This window comes from Rhipicephalus sanguineus, chromosome 1, assembly GCF_013339695.2.
Source record: "Rhipicephalus sanguineus isolate Rsan-2018 chromosome 1, BIME_Rsan_1.4, whole genome shotgun sequence".
In the NCBI taxonomy this organism is placed as follows: domain Eukaryota; kingdom Metazoa; phylum Arthropoda; class Arachnida; order Ixodida; family Ixodidae; genus Rhipicephalus; species Rhipicephalus sanguineus.
In genome coordinates, this window is record NC_051176.1 from 211,798,457 (window position 1) to 211,818,870 (window position 20,414).

A 20,414-nucleotide genomic window follows, 5' to 3' on the forward strand; every position below is an offset into this window, starting at 1 on the left:
GGGGCTTTTTTCATGTTCACCCAAACCTGAGCACACAAGCGTTTTTTAATTTGGCACCCAAGTTCAATAAGCACAGTAATGCATAAGTTCAATGTGAGCATCAATTGCAGTATTGAACCCACTACCCCTAGCTCTGCAGTGAAATGCTATAGCCAGTAAGCTACTGCAGCAGCCATTACAGAAAGGGAATAAAAGAACAAGAATCTTTGCATTATGGCGACTGCTTATGGCACAGAAAAGTGTACGGTATAAATAAAGTCAGACAGGACAACAACGCTACAGCACAGTGGAGTTATTGCATCGGCACTTTGGTATTGTCTCTGCCTTAGACCCAGCCTCGATGTGTGCATTGCGACTCAAGATACTTTGCCCAGTTTTGTTTCAGCAATTTAGATTCTATTTTCACTCATTGACAAATTCTCTTCCTAAATCTTTGCTGTATTTATTGCAGTGACATTTCACTCAAAAAATAAATCAGTGAAGTGCCAGCTCCTTTCTCTAATTTTTTCTTATCCTAAACATCTTACTGATATGTTTATGATAAGGAGACACTGTGTTGGTTCAGCCAGCGATAGTGTGTTAAAAATGAAGAAGAAGAACTTGAGTTCAAGTGTACATTATTCCACAAAGTCAAGCAGAGAAAATAAAATTATGGAGCTCTATTTGATACTCACCACTGTTTCCCCACTGCTATCCCCAACAGCCCTAGAACTGTTGCCGCTATATATTACTTAGATTTTCACCCATTTTTCTTTTCAGCACAATTTTCACCCTGTTATGCATGTACCATTTTTTGATTGAATGATTCATAAGTTTTTTTGCTGCAAGGGCTGGTTATGGCCAGAGTGCCAGGCATATGGTGTGAGTTTGCAATGGTAAATACAGCTTGTTCTGGCTGAACCAATGTTTCCTAACCTTCTTAAATAGCATTTGCTAGGCAATGGAGATTTACTACTACCTTGGAATGCCACATAATTGACCAAAGGCGTGCGCAGGGTTCCCCTTCAGGGGAGGGGGCGAAGGTTCAAATGTATGGGGCAGACTTTGCGCCCCCCTCTTCTTTGGTGACTGGGGGGGCAGCCGCCCCCTGGCCCCCCCTCTGCGCACGCCTATGTATTTGACCATAATCCTTTGAAACCAGATCAGAGAGGTTTCCAAGGATTGCGCTGCTGCAAGTCACCACTGGTGCCCTTGCAAACAGTGCTGCCAGTGCAGAGACAAGTCAGCCTAAAATGCCATGCCAGCAAATGACATTGCTGCTAAAAAAGTTCTTAGAGCTGTCCAGCATTGTTTTTGGTGCCTCACAAACAGTAAACAGCCTCAAGAGCATCTCAAGGTTTGAGCACTGCTACTGAGAGAGCATGGTACATACATCAGGCTGTAGGAAGGTAGGGCTTGGCATGCAAACATGACGCGTTGCCTCAGCTCTAGCACATGAGAGAACACAGGGAAGGTAGCGAGTCAGACCAGTTGGTTCATGTTAATGACTGAAGATCCAGCATGAAGCACAAGACAAAGGTGATGGCTGGCCCTACCAACTTTATTGCAAGAGTAGCACGCATTAATCCTCCAGCAACCTGTTGGTGTATGCACAAGTTTAACTATTTCAAAAGAATTTTGGGCTACTTCAATTGATAATCGCTAGACAACAAAGAAAATCTATTATCAGTGTGGCTGACAGATGTGTTGACAACACACATTTTTCTGCCTAACTACATGGAAAGCCTCTAGGAACTCCCTTTTCTGTATGGCATTCCCTTGGCCCATAATGCTCATGCTTGCAAAAAGATGCTCGAGGCCATCCATATAATTAGGAGGACACGTGCGATAGCAACGCATCTGTGAGCCTCAGTGATAAGATTTTTCTAGTTGTCTTGCGATATTCAGCTGCAGTAGCCCTAAAATCATTATCTTTTTGAAATTCACCTGCGTGTGGGCCAAGAGGCTGCTGGCAAGTTTAAAAATGGCTATTTTTGCAGTAAGGTTAGCCTTATCCCATCGTCTTTACCTTGCGCTCCCTGTTTTAACACTAGACTTTCAGCTGTTAACGCAGGGAAGGTATGCCACTTGCTAGCCCAGGCAAAGAGGGGGTGGGGGTGGGGGAGTGCTAGCAGTGCCTCTCCCCTCCTGGCACCATGGTATTTTCTAACTCCTCCAATAATGAACAAAGAATTATTTCAGCAAAACCCTCCCTAGATGGCATTTTACAACTTTTGGCATGGAACAAATGTGTGATCCTGACGAGGTGCCCTTAAGTAGCCCACATAATGGATGGCCCCAGTTACCACCTATCGGCATGGCAATCACAGGGACTGAGGTGTTAGTTACGTCGCAGCTCATGGTGAGTGAACACAGGTGGCATGCATGCGATGAGGTGACGCTGGACATTATCGCTGTCGTTCATTCTGCCTGAACCACAGCCACTGTCCAAAGGTGGCTGCTCCCAACAAGCGGAAATTTGGGTCGAAGTAATGCCAGAAAAACACCTACATTTTATAGGATTACAAAATGTGCTGCAGATCTTCACAAAAGAATTATGACTTATGAATAATGTGATGCCTTTCTATATTTTTCTCTGTCTCAAAATTCAATATCAAACTTTTAGTCTTATGCAAATGGAGTTTGGACTGTCGCACAGTATATAGGGCCAATTATGCAAACGCAAGTTATGTGTTAGCTAGATGTTTACATTATAGGCACCTGAAATATTGTAACTGGACCAATACAGACAGTCTATAAGCTAGGTCAATTAACCTATCTGTTGAGTGGCCTCACCTCTCTGTTACCCACAAGAAAGGCTACAAAAATGGAATGATTTGGACACAGTACTTGCCATGAAGTGTAAGAACCGCAACACTACACACTACCTATAGGCTCCGTGCAGACGTAACTCCGCCGCCAATGAAGGCTCCCCTAGCGGCAACAAGCGCAGACTTGACGGGATACTCTCACCCGCTCGCCCTGCTCGCTCAACGGTTCCGCGATGACGGCGCGCGGCCTTCTTGCGGGCTGTTCGTTTTGTGTCTGTTATGCCAAACTCTAAGAATAATTGCTGCGTTGTTGGGTGCAGTAACCCCTACAGAAATTCTCCAGGTACGAGATTTTACTGGTTTCCTATCAGAGACCATACGCAATCTGCACGTTTGCCTAGCATGTCAATTACCCTGTGCGCCTTAAGAAAAAAAAAATGTGCCGGCCTAAATAAGTGCACTAAATGTACATCGCAGAGCAGACTCATTGCCAAGACGAAGTGTCAAAAGGTATTACTTCACACCTTTGTCGCAGTAATTATGCAGAAACGCTGATTTGCCGAAGCATTTCTGTTTAATAACATGCGTGGTGACAGTTCGGCCACTTCCTGATGTGGCACTTCGACATACTGCTTGTATATACTCAGCTGCTTGCCTGAGAGCCTACATAAAAATGAGCGAATAATCCGTTTCAAAACAAACAAGCTCAGCGTTTGAGTAGAGGCAGGAAGGAGCATGAGGTGGGACTGCGATGCCGCGTCGCTGGCCTCTGCCCGGAGCACGTCAGTCAAAGTGCACTCAGTGCTGCTGAAAAACCTCAGCACGTGCTCGACGTTGATGCTCTTTGCCCTAACTGAAGAGGCAGAAGTTCCTCCAGATTATTTGTAATGAAGCTGACAAAAGGAGAGAAGAAAAAAAAAAACTCGCTCACTTTTTTTCATTTTTTTGTTGTGATTGCCACAGTTGAGTGTTTCGGGTAGACGTTTTTAATTAAAGGAAATCCCCATTATCGCGGTTTGCTTGTCTTCAATGCGCAAGTAATTTTATTCAGGCACAATGAAACTGCCGCGGCGGTTTTATGCTTTCCTGCGACTCCGGCACGGCACTCCCAGTTGGCCGCACGGATGTCCCTGCTTGTGATAAGAAAACATTACATGACCTGTAACTAAGAAAAAGCAAACTCAAACGACATACCTCGATTTTCACGGATCTTCCCGGCGCGTTCATTCGCATCTGTGGTGCGCACTTCCCCGTGACTGACGATCCGCCGTGCAACGTCTCTTCCACGAAGCCGTGAACATGCCTCGCCAGCCTCACTTCGATCGAGAAGCTCTCTGCCCTTATTTAGATTAGCTCCTCGGAAGAAACCATCTACAGTAGAACCCCGCTGATACGTTTTTGAAGGGACCGTAGGAAATAAACGTAAGAGACGGGAAACGTAAGAGCCGAAAAACAGGAAAAATGGCAAAATATTTAGTGGTACAGAATTTTATTTCAATTCTTACGAGCAGCACGAAAATTGGCGCGCTCAGCCGCGATCTAGTCGATGGATAGAAACGCGGAGCTTAGGACGGCCTTATCCACAGAAATGTAATCAACGTATGTGATTTTTTTAACACCAACAGCTGTAGGCATGAAAAAACTAAGCACACGCAATCACGACCGGCGCGGCGAGTCCGACCGCGAACCGCAGGCACGACCATGCGAGCTCCAACCAGCTCGAACTCCTCCCGTTCTCCGACAAATAACGATGATGATGAGTCTACGCCAACGCGATGGCAGAAGTGAATGCCAATCTCGAAGGCCTTGCTTTCGCAAGCAATTACGTCATACACGCCATGTTTGTGCAATGCAAATCTCAGAGGCTATGCTTTTGTCAATAGTAAATGCCAATCTCGAAGGCCTTGCTTTCGCGAGCAGTTACGTCATAGACGCCATCTTTGCAATTTGAATCTCGAAGGCCATGCTTTTGTTTGCATCAATTGAAAGATTGTTGCTTGCGCCTCTCATGCGGCTAATATTACGGTCAAACGAGGCCAAGCTGCGTGAAAATGCGCCATGGCCGCTCTCTTTGGTAGTCACTCGGTCGGCTGCGGGCGCACTTCGCGACGTATCATACGGGAACGATCCGACAGTTACGACGTAACAGCGGGGTTCCCAATACATTGTATCCTATGGGAGCTATGCCGGGACCGGCGGAAAACGACGTAACAGCCGGGAAAACGCAGCAATGAGGAACGTAACAGTGGGGTTCTACTGTATAGCACGTAGCTCTCTGAACCCAAATGTAATATTAATTGACACGCTTTGCAGTGCCATGGCTAGCTAACAGCTGCTGTGACGACCGCTCGGCTGCACTGGTTGAATCGGCGCAGTGAACGCAATGCAATTGCCGGTGTTGTCGCCTCTTTCAAGCAGCCGCCATGTCTGCTGCCACATTAGCCTGAGGGTGACAAGCTGTGATCGTTTAGTGAATGAAGCGGCGCGCAGTTTCGCTCAACGAGCCCGTAGCCTCCGTGTCGTCTTCCTTTGCTCATGCATTTTACGCTGCCGCGTTCCCCTGAGGGTGCACGAGGTCTGGCGAAAAGAAGCATACCCTCTAACATCAAGGGTCTGTGGCAGCTGCTAATAATTTAACGTTTTTTGAAAGCGAACGGAAACGAAAACGCGTCGAGCGAAGCAGCAGAACACGGCGCAGAGGCTTGCTGCCGCTTGCGTCGTCTGCTCCCATATCCCGTCAAGTTTGCGGCCGTGGCCGCTGTGGCGCTGGAGGCCGCGCGCGACTGTGGCGGCTCCTAACGTATGCACGGTGCCAATAGACGAAATTAAAGCATCCTTGCAAGGATAATTGCGGTTCGATAGAAATGTTGAATTGATTATTTGCTACATCACAGACTGTTATAACTCAAAAGAAAATACACTGGTACAACTTGCTGTTACCACAGCCAATAAAGAGAACATGCTCAGTGCACATATGCTAGCACTTATCTGTAATAATGCATTGACTGCAAAGTTTTTACAATGTAAGAGAATGATGAATGTCAGCCTTGATGCTGCTTAAGCAAGACACTTATGTACGTAGTACAATAAGTTTGGTATTGGTACACACTTGAATGCTGCTTCTCAAGGGCAGTTAGACGTGCCACAATAGATGACACCACTGTCTCTCCTAGGCAACACAAAGCATTACATAGTGTGTGACCAAGGCAGAGATTTTGTAGCAATGCCTCTTTTGATGCTATTCCTTTTGGCACTTCATCAGTGGTTAGAGTGATGCTCCGCGCCCATTAGCGATGGGATCAGCCGGCAGTAATCTGTGGATGATAACAGTGTCATAAAATCAAGTGGAAGGCATTGTTACAAAATCACGGCCAAAAGCAAGCTTTGTCTGTGCCTCATGACATGTCAGCAATTAACTCTAGGAAACGATATTGCTTTGCCACACAAGTATAGTAGTTTTGGTGGAGGTAACGTGCATGCACACACGCACACACAAACAAAAGTGAGAGGAAGGACAAGATATACATAACAAATACCTTTATAAAACAATGAGTCCTTGCACCACTGAAGAAAATTTTTCAAGCTTATGGCCAGACAATTGTAGCATTTCTTCAATCGTGCAAAGAATGAACCTCCCATGTAGGACATGCATCACAGTACTTCTGAATTATAGCAGCAGTTATTCAGGTTTAAATGGATGATTTCAGGAGGGGTTAACATTTATACAAGCTATATGACGTGATGAAATTAAAAAGGCACAAAATTATGTGAAAGTAGCTGGCTGGACAGATATGCTTTAAGGCAAATTATGTTATCATAAATCAAGCACTTGCACAACATGCAGTAGGAATGCCACTGCGTGCAATATTACAAGTATCCTTCAGCCATAAACGTCAGCCCTTTAAAGTGCCTATTCCATTTACCGCGTTGAATTTCATGCTTATATGAAGGCACGAGATTGGCAATTTTTTGTCACATATTTTCCACAAGAAGAGTCCCATCATAGAATTACGAAAAGTGGGTCACATTTCATTTTCACGTCACACATAAAATAGCTCACACTGCAAGGGTAATGAGAGCCTGTAGCAGTGGACTCGACACTTCTGGCCACCAGGGGTGAGGTCAAAAATCGGTACGCTAAATATTTATATTCGCGCAAGCATTATATACATGTCAACTTTGCCACGCACCGCAGCCTCATTCGCGCATGACAGACAGCATAGCAGAATGCGCCGCACACACCAAAAAGCCGGCAGGCGGTACGTGTCAAGGTCGCATTATGGTGCTTCATAAGGAAGACCGGCGCCGTCGGCTATTCCATTCGAGCTCGGCGGTTAGTAGTAGCGACGGGCAATGTCAAGGGCTGCGGTCGCAGCTTGTCTCTCGTATAATGTATTCAGGAAAGTCGCCGAGAAACGGAGAGAGGGGAGGGAACGGCTTCGGACGCTGTCAGTGCCCTAAAGACGTCCACACCCCAAAAAATCAAATGAGATCGGACATCGCTGCAAACCGCAGTGTATTCGCCCTCCAACGCAAGCAGCCCTCTGCCACGCCGGAGGGAGGACTCAGCGGCCCCGCCAAGAGGCGGCGGCGCCTTACGGAAGTGAGCGGTGCGCCTGGTGTATTACACTGCTACATTACTCGTAGAGGATTATGCATGCGTTATAATTAGACACAACGACTGGTTCGGCAGGCTACGAGGTCAAACAAGTGTAGTTGCGAGAGAAAGTGTACACATACGCGATTTACATATGACGTACAAATAATTTGTTTCCTCGTAGCAGCAAATATCCAAATTCAACTAAGTTACGATTATTTATCCGTGCAGATGAAGAATTACCGACACCAGGTCACATTCGTAACCTCAGCAAGCGCAGCGCTAAGCAATCTGATGGAGGATCAAAATAAAATAGGACGAAGGGGCAGCGCCGACCGACAGGCCACTTGAGGTCCCCTCTCAAAAATGTAGGCGAGGCTGGAAGTGTCCTACTCAGTCTCGCACTTGGACAATAAAATAAACATTCACAAACCGCACTACTCTGTCGAATTCGAAAGAAATAAGAATGCGAGTGGATGAGTTTCGCAGGTTCTTGCGAAAAGGCGACATGCAAGCAAGGAAGAACACAGCTCGCTACGACCAAAAGCAACAGTCCCAGCTCCCTTTCTATCCTCAGGTCAATTATGCTCACACGCAGCCGGGCATACTTTGGCGTCTGCAAAGCGAAAGACGTACAGCGGAACCGCAAAGCAGACGCTGGCCGTCAATATGGCCCCCGCATGTCTTGTTCGAAAAGCGTACTTCAGCCGAGTGGTACTACCTTTGAAGTGGAGCTCGGAGTCAGGCTCCAGCTGTAGGACTTGCTTGCTCATGATCTCCCGTGCTTCGTGAAGGACCTAGACAGCGAAATAGGTATCGATATGTCTAGTTATCCTTGTTTCTTCGGCCCAATAGGCCTAGATCACCCGACCGTCAGCGTCCGATATACGAACATGGGCGCATGCGTCGAGAAGGAAAATTTCAGCGCAATCCGGGACACGTTACGAAAAAGATTGAACGCCTGGTTGTTTGGTAGCGCTAGTGGCGACAGTAGTAGACAATTGCATCGCAATATACGCAGCTGTAAAATAATTCACAGTACAGTATAGATTATTATTTTTTAGAATCAAGTTATAAACTTAATATATATGCCATTTTCTATTCTGTTTAGTCGTACAACATATGATTGGCTACGACCATGGCTATGACGCCAGCGATGCGTGCTTTTGCTTTAACGCCATCTTCGTTGCGTTTACCTGCGTTATGGCCCGTGTTAGCCGCGCGGAAGTCTTTATTTTTTTCTGAAGTTGCGAAACTTTTAGGTTACATATATAGTAAATGTGTTCTATAAGTTACGGTGACAAGTGAGAACCCCGAAGACGGTTCCAATCTTCAGGTAAGCTCATATCACAAGTAAACCATTCGTTGGAACTAGCATGCTAAGCTGGCGTCTGTAGGGCGGGCATACGCGTTCTATTATCCTACTAGATTGTGCCGGTGCTGCCTTGCGTGGTGTAGCTTTGCAAATTGCCTTATGAGCACGCACTGCGTCAAAGCGACCTGCTTTTGCGAAACCCATCGGTCTGCCAGTTCACTGCGGAAAGTAGAACCGTGATTTCCGGTGAACTGATGTATACCCTCCCACCCCGCTGTTTCGTTTTTCTTTTATGGAAACTTAATGTAAACACGCACAGTACTGCATAGAGCCACGTTAGAAAGTGTGCGATAGAAAAAAAGAAAAGAAATAAAACTGTTTCACTGGTGAATTTTTACGCTGACTTGTCGCGAGGTAGAGGGAACTCAAAAGTAGACAAGCTTCTACCATACTCTTTTTAACTGCACTCTAAAATACGAGGGCTTATTTGAGAACTTTTTTGCCACATGATCGTCATCTGGTGTGGTTTCCTTGCTCCTAGCGTTATCACCGCACGCCCTGTGCTGTTCGGTTAAGAACGCCGTGCGCGCTAAGGCAAGCGCACAGTTTGAATTTGATGAAAACGCAAGCAATCCGGATGCCGATTATTGTTGCATGGCATACAGACGCCCCAAATACGCCTTTTTACATATATTGCATTAGATAATGGAGAGTGTTAGAATTTTGTATCAAGGCCTTGGCTTCGTTGGGTTTGCGTAAGCGTGATGTATATGTTTTAGAATAGGGTTCGCCCTTCGTAATAAACTCAAACGCAAGTGAATCAATTGCGCACGGATTTTCGTGGGATCAATGAAAATGAGCGTTGAGGCTTGACAATGATGATGGTGACGTTGGGTGCGCATGCTATTTACGAAAAGCGTCGCAACGCTAACCTTAAGAGGAGTGGTTAACGTGCGCTCTAGCGACAGTGCAAGCCGATTGCTTCTGCTGAGCCCAGGGTACCCTTTTCAAAAGATGTCTAGTAAGAGTGTGCGAATAAGGAATTTCGGAACCGAATCGAATACCAAACAAATACTATTCAAATAGTTTTTGAAAAGTAAGGCCACCATTTTCAAAACGGCCCTAGAATTCTACAGCATTTTATCTGAAACAAATATCATAACCTTTCAGAAAAGAACATTGCGATTACTTTTAAAGGGACGCATAAGTGAAACAATCAATCGGTTCAGGTTGATAAGCTGTACTCTGAGAACTCTCATATTGTTAATTTCACCACCATAGGTTTACTAATAGAAGATAAAATCAAGGTCAAAGCTTTTTTTTTTTTCAGTTTCGCGCCAAAATCTCTGCGCATGATGTCGCAGATTTCAAAGCGTATTTTTCATATTTTGATGGCATTGGCTCCACGAAATTCCGTGAAACTTGTTGTGTTAAGTCTGTGGCCCCCTAAAAGGACTATGTGCTTCAGTTTAACTGATTAGGAACTGCAGGGAACCTAGTAGATGTTTGGTGGTTAGACAACGTTTGGTGCGGGAATTTCAAGGTGGCGTTGCCACCCGCATTTCTTTTTGTGCGTTTTCCAAGCGTCTTCTTGTGGCAAGGGGGATGATGTTGGGATTGTGAAAAAGTGATTTAATAATATGAGGAAAATTTGTTTTTCTCTTTAGTGTCCCTTTAAAGGGACTGACAACTGGACATAACGTGTCGCAAGGCACTGGTGGATGTGGAAAGGCCGTGAATTATAGCGACCTTCTCAAGATTTGAATAGGATATGTATTTTTAAATTGCGTCTGAAAGTCACAAAAACCATCGCGTTGCCTGGTGACAAGCCTTGGTACTGTGAGAATGAAGCTTAGAATAACAGAGAACTGAACTAGTTGGTAAGTATTCATTCAAAAAAGACAGGGCATGCAAACACGGACACAAGAAAGAAGTCAGGACACCACAAACGCCCTTTGTGGTGTCCCGACTTCTTTCTTGTGTCTGTGTTTGCACATCCTGTCTTTTTAGTGTGAGAATGAATTTTTCTGATTGCTTTGTGTAGTCTGCTGCTGTTTAGGTGCACCACAATTTGGGCCTAAAATTAGTCTGTGTATTATTAGGAACCCATGCTTTATTCTATGCTTACTACGAAGTAAAAGGAGCTGACGCTGAGATGCGACGCTGCCTTTGCGGCATGGGAGACCATGTTGATTAACGGCACATGCGTAGTAAACCTCAGCACACGAACATAATCGCAGTTGCGCCCACCTGCCCCAGTTTGCAGCATGCGTTCATAGGCGCTGCACATAAAATTACTTGTATTAAAAATGTTTCACTGCATTTTCTATGTAACCACTCCACGATTAGACACTTGACTGATAAGCTTTCTCTTGCACTGAAAAAAAAAAGGGGTGGGGGGTGGGGGGTACCATATAAATTGGTTGTCACTCCTTCAAACCGACATAAAATACCACTTATGTGTAAACTGAGGTAAGCTCATATACAGCGGCGACTAAAGCTTTTGATGAAGGAAAGAAGATGACTCTTAAGGGCTCGTTTGCTTTGTTAGACACAATATTAATGAGAGCTAACAGACAATAACGCCAAGGAAAGTATAGGGGTTGTTATCTGTAGTATTTAGAATATAAATGTGAAGAAAGTAAAGTGGACGAAAAGATACCTTGCCGCCGGCAGGGACCGAACCTGCGACCTTCGAATAACGCGTCCGATGCTCTACCACTGAGGTACGGCGGCGGTCATCCTCCCGTCCACTTTATGGGGTATATAATAGATAGACAGACAGACAGACAGACACTCTTTTTCTGCCTTTCTGGCGTCACAAGGCAGAAAAAGAGTGTTCCACACTCGCCGCCATGGCTGCGATTGGCGCTGACTAACACTCCAAGGTTTAAATGCACATATATACCCCATAAAGTGGACGGGAGGATGACCGCCGCCGTAGCTCAGTGGTAGAGCATCGGACGCGTTATTCGAAGGTCGCAGGTTCGGTCCCTGCCGGCGGCAAGTTATCTTTTCGTCCACTTTACTTTCTTCACATTTATATTCTAAATACTACAGATAACAACCCCTATACTTTCCTTGGCCTTATTGTCTGTTAGCTCTCATTAATAAAGCTTTTGATGTATTTTAAATGCAGAGCATTTCTTTGTGAACCAAAGGCACTTCGACATTTTCTATCTATCTATCTGTCTGTCTATCTATCTTATCTATCTATCTATCTAATCTAATCTAATCTAATCTATCTAATCTATCGTCTGATACAACTTCAGAAGTCTGCGACAGTTCCTGCTCAAAGGTGTATGCGCAGAAGCCTGCACCAATGGGTGCGCACTTCTGACTGACGTAATGAGCCGGGCTGCCGGTGACCCCGCCTTCGGAGAACATTACCAAGTGCATGAGCAGGACTATTTCTTTAGTGGCGGAAGCGATTGACTGCCGTGGTTCGGTCGTCCGGAGAGGGCCTCTCCGGACTTCTTAAGTTGTATCTGACTATAGCTTCCTAGAACTGGGTGTTCTTGTTGTTGCCTCGTTGCCTTGGTATTGTTATGAGGAATAAACTATATACAATCGAACTCATATATATTGAATTTGCAAAAAAAAATCGAGAATTAATTTGATATAAAGCTTTTAAAGAATTTACCATATTTTCGGAGTGAATTTCAGTGCGCAAGTTGGGTTCACGGCACTGCTTGTGTCAGGGTAATTGTTTTTTTTAGCAAGTTACGGAAATATGGTACAGTATTACCTTAATGCACCGCCTTCCTCGTTGTGCTTTTACCGCTCCAAATTCCAGTGATGGCACCCCAACACCACAAATGCTTTTTAACAGTGAAGCTGTTTAGAAAATCGTTTGTTTCCTGGCGAACCAAAAAGCTATCATCATAAACGGGTATGTGCCACAGAAATTGGTAAAATCCCAGTACTCACCAGTGGTCCATTAAATATGAAGAAGGCAACAGTTAGCCCAACAAATTACCAAAAAAGCTATCATCATAAACGGGTATGTGCCACAGAAATTGTTAAAATCCCAGTACTCACCACTGGTCCACTAAATATGAAGAAGGCAACAGTTAGCCCAACAAATGATCAAAAAAAGCTATCATCATAAACGGGTATGTGCCACAGAAATTGGTAAAATCCCAGTACTCACCACTGGTCCACTAAATATGAAGAAGGCAACAGTTAGCCCAACAAATGACCAAAAAAAGCTATCATCATAAACGGGTATGTGCCACAGAAATTGTTAAAATCCCAGTACTCACCACTGGTCCACTAAATATGAAGAAGGCAACAGTTAGCCCAACAAATGATCAAAAAAGGCTATCATCATAAACGGGTATGTGCCACAGAAGTTGGTAAAATCCCAGTACTCACCACTGGTCCACTAAATATGAAGAAGGCAACAGTTAGCCCAACAAATGACCAAAAAAGCTATCATCATAAACGGGTATGTGCCACAGAAATTGGTAAAATCCCAGCACTCACCACTGGTCCACTAAATATGAAGAAGGCAACAGTTAGCCCAACAAATGACCAAAAAAGCTATCATCATAAACGGGTATGTGCCACAGAAATTGGTAAAATCCCAGTACTCACCAATGGTCCACTAAATATGAAGAAGGCAACAGCCCAACAAATAGCTGCGAAGCGACGGCGGCGAGCCGAAGACTCCAAAGCGATAGAAGGCTTACGCCAATGATGACATGCCTGTAGATCCATGAGAGGTGCGAACGCTTGGTTTCAGCGCGAGGTTCTGTCTCTGCGGTTTGGACATCCGTGTCGTGTCTCTGACTGTCTGTGGTTTAACTCGAACTTCTCTGAGCTGAGAATCAATGTAGAAACAACCTAGCATCACCTAACTAGAGCCTAGCAACGACCTATAAGCAACCTAGAAACAAACTACATCACCTAGCTAAGGCCTAGAAACACCCTAGAAGCAATCAGATTAGACTTCAGAGTTGTCCAGTTTCACTGTTTCAAGCCTTGTGCGGCTTAGTGCAAGCTACGCCTATTTTTTTCAGAAACTACTATGGGGGTTGTCACACCTCATTGTTGCCTCTTAGCCTACACATTGTTAACCAAATGCATGCTAAAAAGCCCCTTTCTGTGAGAAGTGAACTTCTTGTGCGAGAAAGCGAACTTTTTGGGGTGCTTTGCACTGCCTGATGTTCGATATGTGAAGTGTTCCGGCTATTTTAGTGGTAGATTTTCTTATACATTCATGTTAAATCATCGTCATGTTGGAAAATGATTCGTTATAAAGGATAATTTGAGTTACCCGAGTTCTATAGTGTCGGGTTTTACTGTACACAGCGTATATTTAATGTGGAAAAGCGTACAACGCTGCTGCTGTCCAAGCGTGTTCCATTGTTTGTTTCATTGTCAGCATTCTGTGCTATCTCTGCTTATGACATTACCTGCCAGCGGTATAAGTACCGTCCTGGTGTGATTGGCTCTCGGGGCAACGGTGGTACGATTTGAAGGGACCTTGAAACGGTTTTGACAATTTTGTACAAATGCACTGAGCTGGTAAAGCAAGTTCTAAGAATCATTTTCAGACCAATTTAAGCTCTCTGCGTCAACTGTGTAATTTACTACAAGACTTCAAACATACAAATCGTTAGATTGCCGCAGTTCAGCTGAACTAGTTTTCAACTTCCGGCGTCCTCCTTACATAACATTGTTTCGCGTTACGTAGTACCAGCGACCGATCTGATTAGGTATGTTGAGTCTACGTCACTGAACCTCTGGTGTACTGTGAGCGGTGTCTTCTTGTGTTATAAAGTGCTCCGTGTTGACGGTGCTTATCTGGACGACACTGCACGACAGTGCTTATCTCGAAGTTTATTTTCTAAGACACCATGAATTGCCTTAGCTGTGACATCTTGTAAGGCATCTGGCAAGCGGAGCCGCTTCAGTCGTTGCTGCAGCAAGCATTGGGATCTCGCTATCCGATCAGCGCCGGGATGCATGCTCCTACAGATATAAGCTCACCCATGAAGACCCAACCATACTACCTGAGTTTATGCTTATCGGTGATCGTCCTCAAATACTTTTTGTTTGACCGCATACTTGGCATTTGCAGGTTGTCACCATAGAGGAGATTAAGATAAGAACGGCTGTTAGTGTGGCGGCACCTTGCAGAGCAGATCTCAACCACTCTGCGTGCTTCGTCTCTGTTGTCCATAGGTACAGTGAACTACTGTATGAGTACAGTGTAGTAGGGCGCACTGCCACTGTTGCTTGCGGAGGCCACGGAGATGGTACTGCAGCGCAACCTGTCGAGTGCACTGTCGTCGCTAGCAACGGCTGGGATTTCGATGAGTTGAGGGGGCAAGGTAGTGTGGAGAAGGAGGGTATAATAATTGCCCGTAGCTGCCGTGATACGGTATGTCGCTTAATTTGTGGTACGAATGATTTAATGATGATGTTGCCTAAACGCTGACAAAATTTCAAAAACTGTTTCGGGTCCCTTTAAGGCACGAGGCATGAACTATATTGCTCGTGATTGTGGCAGTCGCAGACCTCGGATTGAGTGGAGTAATCTCATAGGTTGCTATTCATGTCTTATATTCATAAGTAAACGTGAGTACACTTGATACTGTGAGTATGTGTATACATCTAGGAATCACTATGAAAGGGGATCATACACAGTTGAACGTCAACTTAATGAAGTCGGTAAAATCTACATTTGACTTCGTTATATCGAAAGTTTCTTAAATTGAAAATAAACCTTTTAAGCAAAGTGTAGTCGCCAAAGACTACTTTTTTGCACTGGAAGTGCTGGAAGAATGTTTGAATAATATGGCAGTGCAAAAAACTAATTTCAGTAGCACGGAAAAAAAAAAATCAATTTTCTTGAACCTTAGATCCAGTGACTGCGTCTTCACACTGCACTCGCAAAGGCCTCTTCACAGCGGCCGCACGCCACCGGCGAACCCAAAAGAAATGCAGATGTAATGCACTGTGGTAATTTGGGATAACCAAAGCTGTCACATCTGTTCTGCCACCGCTGCTTGATATGAAAACCTCAGGTGTTGCCTGAAGTAGTGCGACACCAATGCTCACCGAACTGAACCACTTGCTTTCCGCTCGTTTCGGTGAACAAGCAACATCGAAAACTGTTGCTCACCACAAAACCAAAAGAACTGCGATTCTTGCGCATCGACATCAAGGAAATTCGCTACTCCGAATAGGCAAGCCTGAGATGAACAGCTTGCTTTCCTACTGAGAAAGTTTGATGGTGCAGCTATTCTGTGGGCACAGATGTGCAGTCACAGTATTTTCATATTTTGTGAGCTTAGGCAAACGTCTTCATACTGTCTCGGTATGTCAAGCAAAAAACATATCCTGCAGCAGACTGTACGCTGATTGCCTGTTGAGGAGAAGTAGGAGACTGGCAAAACTGGCGACCCTCTAAACATCCTGTCTCCTTTCCAGTGCACTCTTCTGGACACATTTACTGCAATTAAGTGATCTGCACTTACTGCCATTTGTGCCTTAGTATAAGGAGTGAGAACTATAGTTGCTCTGTTGAACTTCATGCAGTGCAGTGAGACCTATGGGTCCCCATCAACCAAGCAAAAAAAAAAAAATTCGGCAGATCCCACGTACCGTAGGAGTCGATGTTATGCGAAGCATGCGGCGGGTAGGTGACTGTGGCGTAACTTTTTTTACTGAGCGACACGTTACAAAATGACGCTAAAGATATGTTTAAATTTTATACACACACATATATATGTTGAAGAGCCGCATATGTGTCCCGGGAACGCACGCACGTTTTACGAACCCGTGTGCATGTGTGCAAGAAGAAGTTCTTGACAGTTCTTGAACAAGGGCATAATCACCGTGATCAGTGAGCACCAGCAGCTGGTCATGACTTGTTATAGGATCCGGCTGGATCGTGGTGACGAGGGGTCCATGTGTAGTGAAGTATGTGGTATAGTAGAGCTGTTGGAATTCTAGGATGCCTCGGTTCCTACACCTACACCCGTTCATTACGTCACATTTTAGCATAAAAAAGCGACACACGGCTCTTGCCTGCTTAGTGTGAACAAGGAACCCGTGTGGGTCCTGAAACGTCTGTGTTTTTCACCTTGACTCTAGCCTCCAACTGCCCAGCAGAGTTCCTGAGACATAGTTTGCACATCCCTGGAATGTCAGTATGATGTACTGCATCTATGGACAGGTGTGTCCACTAGTAAAAGATTATATTTTGAACCTTACCTAAATTAGGCATATTATTTCAATGATCTTGTAAATCAGTCACACATCAGCGGTTCCTTGGAAATAATTAATTTTGACTGTGTTAATCCTTGATCATCTCTGCATAAGAAATATTGCTGATCAAAGGGAGACAAGCACTTGTTGGTCCACTGGACCAATAAGTACTGTTTATGTTTTAAATGCTGTTCTTTCTGGAGCTAATATTTTTTGTGTGTGCTTTGTAAAATTGGTTTTCTTTTTTTAGCTGAAGGGACATCCTCATTAATAAGAACGATTTTTTTCTCCTATAGTTTCATCGAATGGAGAAGCCAGAGTTCTGCCTGTCAATACCACCAGCATCCCCTGTAGGAGAGAAACATCTAAGTGAAAGTTCTGTTCATGTTGAGGTTGATGCTGCACTTGAGTCAGAGTATAGAAATGAGGCACTTGGTTTGGGGCAAGCTGAGCAACTTGCAGCATCAGAAAAACCTGCTGATGGAAGCAATGCAGAGAGTCCACCTTCTTCCATGCACCCTGGCATTGAAAAGCTGGAGCCAGTTTTGGCCACTGCGACAATACCCGAAATCGAGACGCGAGAAGCATTGGTGGAAGAGAAAAGAGAATCGTGTGACTTGGACAAGGAACTTGAACCTTTGCTGAAGCTATCTTCACAATGTTCCAAGGATGCACAGAATAAGCCTGTGCCTGGGGCAGTTCAAGACATTGCTGAAGTGCCAGCTCCACCTGGCGAAACAGGTCAGCCAAATGTTGCTGAAGAACCCACTGCACCTGGTGAAACGATTCTAGAGAGTGCTGCTGAACAACCAGCTCATGTTACTGGTGCAGTTGCACAAGATTTTTCTGAACAAGCAGTTTCACAGGATGTCATTGAACTAGCTGAGCCAATTAATGTAGCAGGTTCCAAAGTTGCGGAACAGTCACCTCAATTTGCTCAAGCAGCACCAGAAAATGTTGCAGAGCAAGATATTGCATCGGCTGAAGCGGCCAAGTCGAGTGATACAGCTGCACAGAATGGATCAGCAGCTACCTCTGAACCGGAACTGAGGCGGTCATCTCGTCCACGCAAACCCTCAGTGCGTATGAGATCCCCTGGTGAGGAGACTGTGGAGCGCTCATCAGAACCTGCAGTTCTCAAACGTAAATCAGCCTTGCATAAAATACCAGACAACTTGCAAGCTGTGGTTCCTGCAAATGCTGAACCTCTTACACCAACAAAGTCCCTCCCTTCCAAGATGGAACGCATGGAATTCAGCAACAGCAGTTCACTTCATTCAAAAGCAAATAGAAAAACTTCAAATAAGGAAAAGACCTGTATCACTCATTATCGGCAGCAGGTTGCTCCAATACGAAACATTTCTGACAGTTGTCTTAGCCAGTATGCTTGCCAAAAGTGCAGTTTTCGTACCAACCGCATGGACAATCTTGTGCGACACAATAAGCAAGATTGTGCGTATGTGAAAGACTTTTTTAGCTGGGATGCGAACACTTTCACAGAAGCCACTCAAATGCCCAAGAAGAGGTCTTTATCTCCTGAAGTGGCATGTGTAAGTGATGGAACCGAAAAAGCAAGCAAGTCTTCTTCTAGGCGTAAGAGGCCAATGAGAAAATTTGAACGAAGCCCCAGAGCCTCAGAAAAAAAAAAACCAGCAACATCACCAGGATACAAGCAAATAATTGAGTGAGTATTTTCACACTTCCAGCTTCTTTTTTTTTTTTTTTGCACACTGCTGTACTTGCACGGAACTTGTTCATGTCCATTAACAACTCTAAAAGGCTGATTTCCACTTCATTTGGACCTTAATTGTTGTTTTTGTGTCAAATGGATGGCCAAGTCCCCAAGAGACTAGAAAATGTACTGGTAAGCTTGAGTGCACCCTGAAAAAATAATTACAACGTTTTTAAAAACTAGTTTGTTCCTACTGTGCCCTGACATCATGACATGGTATGAGCTTCTCATGTGCTCATGCAAAATGTCGTGATGTTTCTATGGTCGCTCTGCCCAGCGACTCTGTAGGCACGTTCAAGCGACAGATATGTTTTGGTACCTGACATCGTCACAACTAGCTATAACTGGTGTGTGAAGTCGCCAGAATTTATGCTGGGGCCTGACGTCACGCTAGTGTTGACGTCAGTAGGTGTGCCATGTGAAAATTAATTCTCATGTCAAAATACCTTATTATCATTTACGGAGCTTCACACTTGCTCACAGCAGTCTTTTTGCATGCAGAAGATTTGTATGACAGAGTAAAGTTGGCTTTGAGAATAGATGTCGTTATCCCTCTAAAGGGGCCCTGCAACACTTTTTCATCATGGCCAGAAAATGCTGCCGATTGGTAGTCAAGGTTGCAGGAGGCTGCCACAGGCCCTCGCACACGCTCGCGATCACACTGAAAGTAAGCTGCACGTGCGAAGAAAAAAAAAACTATAAAGTGCTCAAGGTCATGACGTGCGCATGACATAACTTCTTTCTCCCGTGCCATGCCTCCCTGCTTAGCTTCCAGCGTGCGACAAACCTCCGTAACTCTGGTTGTATTTAACAGATTCTAAAAATTTTTGCGGTGGTCGATTCGTGAGGCATTAAACTCCTTTAATGAAGCCATTCGATGGTTACTTGTGAAAGTGTTCCAGAGCCCCTTTAAGCTTGGCATCAAGCAACTGCTTAGTGTTGCAGAAAATGTTCACTGTGAGTGAAATTTACTATATATTGTCAGTTGCCTTCAAAGGAACTATGAGAATGCTGGCAGCATATGTCAGCATGTAAATGGGATTTTTTTTTTTATGGAATATTTTGTTGACATTTGTTAAACAGTATCTGCTTGCTGGATTCCACCAAGGTCCTTCAATACTTCCTCACTGGCCACGAAACTTCTTACACTATGCAAGAGCTTCTGTAGCTGTTAACTGTGATCACGCCGCTGTGTTACATGATTGGATGATCATTTCAGTCTGACCATTCGTGCAGTCCAGCAGCGCCTGGCAGACTACGCACACCTCGCACATTGTTCTCCATCCTTAATCCTTTGAGGGTCAGATTTTTTCACGAAATGCACTCCAAAAATGTGTATTCTTTTTTTATTGCTGAATTAAATTCTTCAGGTGATTCTATTTCAGAAAAAGATTGTCTAAAATTTTTTTGCATGACCGTAAAGTATAGACAACTTATTCAAATGTTTAAACATGATAAAAAATTTTTGTGCTTAAAGTGGGTTAAATATTACTGAAATGTTGGTGACATGAAAGCGAAAATAAAGAACCGCAGTGCCGCTCAAGTTTTGTGGGAAACACCATAACGACTCGATAGCCTTTCAAAACTGCCGTGTAGCAGTGCCACAAATCCATTGAGTCATTGTTGTACACGTTCCTCTAAAATAGGAACGAAGCCCCGCCATGGTGGTCTAGTGGTTATGGCGCCCGACTGCTGACCGGAAGGTTGCAGGATCGAATCTCAGCCGCGGCGGCTGCATTTTCGATGGAGGCGAAAATGTTTGAGGCCCGTGTACTTAGATTTAGGTGCACGTTAAAG

At 44.6% G+C, this 20,414-nt stretch overlaps 2 protein-coding genes across 3 annotated transcripts in view; one reads left to right on the top strand and one right to left on the bottom strand.

The window, feature by feature from the left end:
- LOC119406819 (vesicle-associated membrane protein-associated protein B) overlaps positions 1–8,331 on the bottom strand; it is a 58,695-nt gene extending 50,364 nt beyond the window's left edge. For both annotated transcript variants that reach the window (XM_037673562.2, XM_037673556.2), the window contains exon 1: positions 8,069–8,331. In XM_037673562.2, coding sequence (XP_037529490.1) covers positions 8,069–8,120 — 52 coding nt within the window. In that variant the 5' untranslated portion in view covers positions 8,121–8,331. The remainder of the gene's footprint in view (positions 1–8,068) is intronic.
- A 154-nt stretch (positions 8,332–8,485) lies between these two features.
- Positions 8,486–20,414, top strand: part of LOC119406801 (uncharacterized) — a 56,405-nt gene continuing 44,476 nt past the window's right edge. The window contains exons 1-2 of the mRNA XM_037673538.2: positions 8,486–8,683; positions 17,182–18,569. Of these exons, the coding sequence (XP_037529466.1) occupies positions 17,191–18,569 (1,379 nt within the window). The 5' untranslated portion in view covers positions 8,486–8,683; positions 17,182–17,190. The remainder of the gene's footprint in view (positions 8,684–17,181; positions 18,570–20,414) is intronic.